At 28.1% G+C, this 6000-nt stretch overlaps 1 protein-coding gene across 1 annotated transcript in view; it reads right to left on the reverse strand.

Moving 5' to 3' along the window:
• The window catches only part of LOC111620112 (pyruvate carboxylase, mitochondrial-like), a 32951-nt gene extending 27307 nt beyond the window's left edge, over window positions 1–5644 (reverse strand). The window contains exons 1-2 of the mRNA XM_023361969.1: window positions 5453–5644; window positions 5208–5373 (exon numbers count right to left, since the gene is read on the reverse strand). Coding sequence (XP_023217737.1) covers window positions 5208–5373; window positions 5453–5557 — 271 coding nt within the window. The 5' untranslated portion in view covers window positions 5558–5644. The remainder of the gene's footprint in view (window positions 1–5207; window positions 5374–5452) is intronic.
• Between the last annotated feature and the right edge of the window lie 356 nt (window positions 5645–6000).

Raw genomic sequence — 6000 nt, forward strand, 5'->3', positions numbered from 1 at the left:
CATGTTTATTTAAACACATTAGAGATAAATTAGATATGTAAATAAATAAATAAAATTATCTATCCATTATTAAGAAAAACACTAGTATAATGTACATATATACTCAGTAGTTACGTATCTCAATTTTAGTTTTAATACACTATCAAACTAACAAAGATACTATCTATTTCATCTGTATTAACCTACTTCCAACTAATATTAATCTGGCCACTCTAAATTTTATTAAATTCACATGAAACCATACAATGTTATGATGCTGGAAAGAGCTATCAAAATATTACATAGCTTATAATAATAATTAAAAACCAGTAGTAGTTCAAGATAATGTATAAATAAAATATTAAAATATTTAAAATTAATCTTATCTTTGCTTTATTCAAATGACTTCAAAAGTACTTTACAGTCGACCCCCCTATAATTACGGTCCCTATAATTACGATTCCTATAAAACTACCAAAAAATATACGTATTTTGGAAATGTTGAGTCGGATTAGTCTAGAATCGATTAATTTTATGGAAGAAAACCTTTCAATCAGCCGTAGTCCGTAAACTTGACACGTGTCAGGCTATGATTGGAATGACTCGTAAGAAATTGGATTCCTAAAGAATGGAATGTATCTATATCTTATAGGGGGGGGTCGACTGTATTTGAATAAAACAAAATAATCCCTCAATAAACCTTTCTCAACCATCGATTCGTCAGTAAAAAATTCGTTAGAACGAATTTTTTACTGACGAATCGATGCTTGAGAGAGGACCCAGAGAGGGATCTGAAAATGTTTGCATGTAGTATTACTCATATTTACCACTGGTTAAAGATTTATTGAGGGATTATTTTACATTAATCCAGTGTGTGAAGATTCTTTATAAAACAAAATACTTAAGATTAGTTTAAATAGTTTATTTACATCATAAAAATTACACAAGATTAGTGATATTTTATTACTAATATTCAACCATTTCATGTGAATTTTTTTTACTTCATACATTACATCAGTGTTTCTCAAAACTTTATATTCATAGACCAGTTTTTTTTTTATTTCAATCCTCCCACAAATCAGTATTTTTGTGAATTTAAATAAAAAATAATTTTTAAATGGTTCACTGGTCACCCCTGGTCCTAAATGTTTAAATAATAAAGAAAAACAAAAATTACAAAATAACATGAACATACAAACATGAAAATTACAAAACATAAAACAGTCAAGCAGCTATAGGATCAAGTCTGTTTCTTTTCTTGTTATAAATCAAATTACACCAGGGATGTACTTGTAGTATTCAAATTTCTTTTTCAAATCCATTGACTATATATTTGAGATCTCAATTGATTACTTGATCTTATCTTATACTTATCTTGATTACTTTTTGATATTCAAGGATTTGAGTATTTAAAGATAGTAGTTTCCCATCTCTAATTTTTTTCACTATATTATAGTGAAAAAATTTTGTAGCATTTCATTTATATAACTACAAAGGTTATATATAAGACCTATAAATTTCCACTGTCTTTCCTTCCTTAATCTCAAGAACAGAGTTAGATAGATGAAAACAGAGACAAGATATGGAAAGATTAGGGGCAAGAAGACCCAATTAACTATATACAAACTTCTGATGCAAACCAAAAGTCACATTACTTCAATTAAAAAATTTTTCCCTGAAAGAAGTTAGATGACTGGCATGACTATTGCTAACAGAAAAAGTATGATGTACAGGGGCAAGACACTACTAATTTGAGATGGAGAACATATATTTTAAATTAATTTAATTAAAAAAATATGATTAAAAATTGCAGCCCAGCATCGTGACAATGTCACAATAAATAATTGTTCAATTTAAATTATTATATTCAATAGTATATAATATAGTAATGCATATTCAAAAGTATTAAATAAAAAAACCAAACTTTATTAAATATATTTAACCAATTAAATATTAGCAGTTATAAAATAATATAAAATTCAAGATAATAAAATTATGTATTCCATAATTTCCAACCCTCCATCTTTTGGGTTGAGAATCCACCTCTGAAAGCAGTTGCCAACCTGAGCTAGAAATTCTCTGCCTTTTTGAGATAACATAATACCATTAGTGCATTGTCTTCACAAATATGGATTTATGACCAGTACTAAAAATCTCAAGTTTACTTCAATGGCAGTTAGTTAGAAATTGTCTACTCTCAAACATTGGGTTCAACATTGCCAGATATATGAAAATTTCAATGGAAGCTTTAAAGTTTTGATTAAATTATGAATAATTAAATTTTTTTCTAAAAAAATTGTCTTGTCTCATACAAAATGTTTGTCTCAAAATGTGGTAGGTATATGAGATCATCTGCTCTTTGGTACAAGAAAGCCAATCTGAAAGTCTGGCAACATTAAGTATTTTCTCAACACCACCACCATATTGATGATAGAGTGTGTTAATACCTAGTGTTAATAATGGCCTAATGACCGAGCACTTAAAGCATCAGCCTACTATGTTGAAAAACCCAGGAATGAATCCAGATGGATCATAAACACCAGAAATTTTTAGGTAATGGTCTGTCCTGGATATATCAGGTTCCATCCCTCATCACCCAGCTGCCGCACTGTGGACATAGCTGAACCCAAGATTTAATAAAAAGGCCCTCTTAATGTCTACAGAGAAAAGAAAATCCAAACAATATTCTATGTTATCAATTCAGCTTTTGGCATAAATCTGGAATTTTTGGTTAGCTATTTGTTCTCTTTTTATATAAGATTTATTATGTACAGATGCATAATACAATGTATTATTACTCTAATTTCTACCTTTTTACTACTAGTCAGAAAAGCAAATATTATAGATCTATTATCATGATAAAGAGAATGAAAATTGAATAAATGCTTAAAATGCTGCACGTTTTGTCAGCAATCTTTCTATAAATTATTATTATTTATTTCTCAGTCTCTGCATTTCAAAATCAGACTTTCCTAGCTACAAGTCAGCCTCATCTATAATCTAAGATTGATAAGTATGGTATTCTGTAAAATCAATATTGATTTATTCATTGTCATTTGATTTTAAATGCTGATGTTGCCAAATATTTTTTGATTTCAACTCTAAACCAGAAACTGGGAAAATTCAAGAGAAACTGGAAACAATTAAAAATATAATAAATTATCNTAATGAAATAATAAAGTTATGTTTTACATTTATTATATAAAGCAATAATAAAAATCAATTCATTATAGATAATTTAACAAATATAAATTATTATTAAAAAAATGGGGGTCACAAAAAATTATGAAATATTTGGTGGACCGTAAGTATAAAAAGGTTAAGAACCACTGGCTTAGAACACTCAACCAATAAAAAGAATAGGAAATGAATGGAAAAGAGAATGACAGAGAATTGAGAGAGTTACATCACAACTGAAATCAGGAGCCATTGAACTGATCCTCAAATTGGAACATGAAGGATCCCAATGTAAAGTTGTGCCCTACAACACCTCTCAATAAGCTTCATCCTAGAGATAGCAGAGGTAATCTCCTTGCAACAAATAATTCTGAAGAACATTTGAAGAGGATTTGCCTGTTTATCATAACTTTCCCAGATTTTTGTATTCCCTTTGCATTCTCACTTATATATTTATATATATATATTTGACAAGTATTTAAAATTTTAAACTTTTGTCTTTTGAAAATATTTAGATAAATAAATAGAACTAATAAATAAAAATTTTCATTCAATATATTGTAAAGTAATTCTACTGTTATTACCTCAATCTAGATGTGAACATTCAACTTGAACTGACAATGAAGTTAGTGTAAACATAGCTAATGATAGAAACTCTTGCTGAAAGCTATGAGAGATGCACTGCACTAAAAATTAATTACTGATTTAAATTTTGATATTGCTACTGTATAATCTGGACACAAAATACTAAAGCTGTAACTAATTATAAGTAGAATATTTCAGCACTCATAGGACAAATGTGGATAAGGAACAAATCTAATATAAACTTATTTAGGAACAAAAACTCAAAAGGAGGTAGTGGAGAAAAACAGACAGTTTGCTTTTAAAGAGATAAGAGGGAGAAGGTAGAAAGAACAATGCACTCTCTATGCTATTTATAAAATACTTCAGAGTATGTGCATTGTAATCAATCAACAATTGGGCATTTGTTACAAAGGAGACATGAACTTCACAACATTGAAAGCAAAAATGGATCAGGAAGTAAATGCATAAGTATGCCAGGCTAGAATAGAATGCTGAAGCATTTCAGCCTGCAAGAACATCTTACTAGTTCTTTTAAACAAAGTAGTGGGAAGAGTAGACAAGCATAAAAGTGAATGCACAAGTGGTGCTATGTCACCTGTGCAAAATGGGTTTAAAAGCCTTGTAAAAAGTCCATGTAAAAAGTCATTACTGATGAGTAAAATGCACAGATAGCAGTTTATCTGAGCTATTAACAGAATTTGTGAAACTGTAGTGTGAAATGGCACTTACGTTCAATGTAGCAAAATTATATATAAGAAATGTGCATTTATTTTTTATTCTTCTTTGTTCTTCTCTGTATTATGTATGTTATCTTTACAAGTTGCAGTCACAGCTATTTTCACATCTCAAACAGTTTTGGTATATATCATAGGAGATGCAATTCCCATGGCAATTTAGCATTTGAACAATACACATAATTTTAAATTTGCATCTTATTTGTGCTATTATTTATCTCAAAAATATTCATTGGGTTAATTTTCATCACTTGACTTATAAGTCAGATGATGAAAATTATAATCACCACAAATAAATTAGTTAAATTTTCAAACTAGCATTCTAAGACTAATTAAATAATTAAATATATTTTTAGATGTTTACCAAGATTTTGTTAAAAATATTGAGAAATAACAAATACAGGATGGAGAATTAAAATTGTGAAATGGTAAAATTAAAATGCTATGATGTATCTATGTACAAACATTTATTTATGTATACAGGTATGTAAGAATTAAGTTTAAAAATCATTTTATTATACTGCAACTGCTGTTTTATTATCAATTATTGTCTTTTATTAATATTAATTTTATAAAATTTATTATGAAAATGGAATTTTGCATATATTATATCATGTGATTTGTTATTTATGTTGAATTTATATTGTATTGTATTTTGAAAGTAAGTAAATGATGATAACTATTAAGGATTATTATGTAAGTAAATTAAATACTACATTGTAGTTTTCATACCTGCTGAAATAGCAGCTTCACGAGCAGCAACTTTATCTCCCATTTTTTTTACAACATTAGGAGATGGCCCAATAAATTTAATTCCTGCATTGATACATGCTTCAGCAAAATCTGATCTTTCTGATAAAAATCCATAACCAGGATGAATAGCATCAACATCATTCTCCTATTGTCAAAATAGGATTCTTATTCGATTAAACTGTATAAAAACACAAAGAGAATAAAATAAAAGTTTCTAAACTTACTTTTGCAATTTTTATTATTTCAGGAATGTTTAAATAAGCTTGAACAGGTGGCAATCCTTTACCAATAAGATATGCTTCATCAGCTTTCTGTCGATGCATATGCATTTTGTCTTGTTCTGAATACACAGCAACTGAACGAATCCCTAATTCTGCACATGCTCTAAATACTCTTATTGATATTTCTCCTGTAAAAATAATTTTTAACTTTCTGAATAAAACTTTTGTCTTGTTCTGAATACACAGCAACTGAACGAATCCCTAATTCTGCACATGCTCTAAATACTCTTATTGATATTTCTACTGTAAAAATAATTTTTAACTGTAAATATTCCAACCCATTAATTTTATATTTACAGCGAAGTATTTCGATCTCACAAATGGTATATTTTATTACTTTTTAACACACATCTCAATGCAAATGAAAGCTTTTAATAGAAAAGTAGATAATAAAGATGATAAATGTTATAGTTGAATTATTTATTTTCTTCCAAGTAATCCAAATAAATATTTTAATCTCTATTAGTATATTTATACTCGTATTTGCTATC

The sequence above is a fragment of the Centruroides sculpturatus genome, unplaced genomic scaffold, assembly GCF_000671375.1.
Source record: "Centruroides sculpturatus isolate CEXI.00-Female unplaced genomic scaffold, Cexi_2.0 scaffold131, whole genome shotgun sequence".
Lineage (NCBI taxonomy): Eukaryota > Metazoa > Arthropoda > Arachnida > Scorpiones > Buthidae > Centruroides > Centruroides sculpturatus.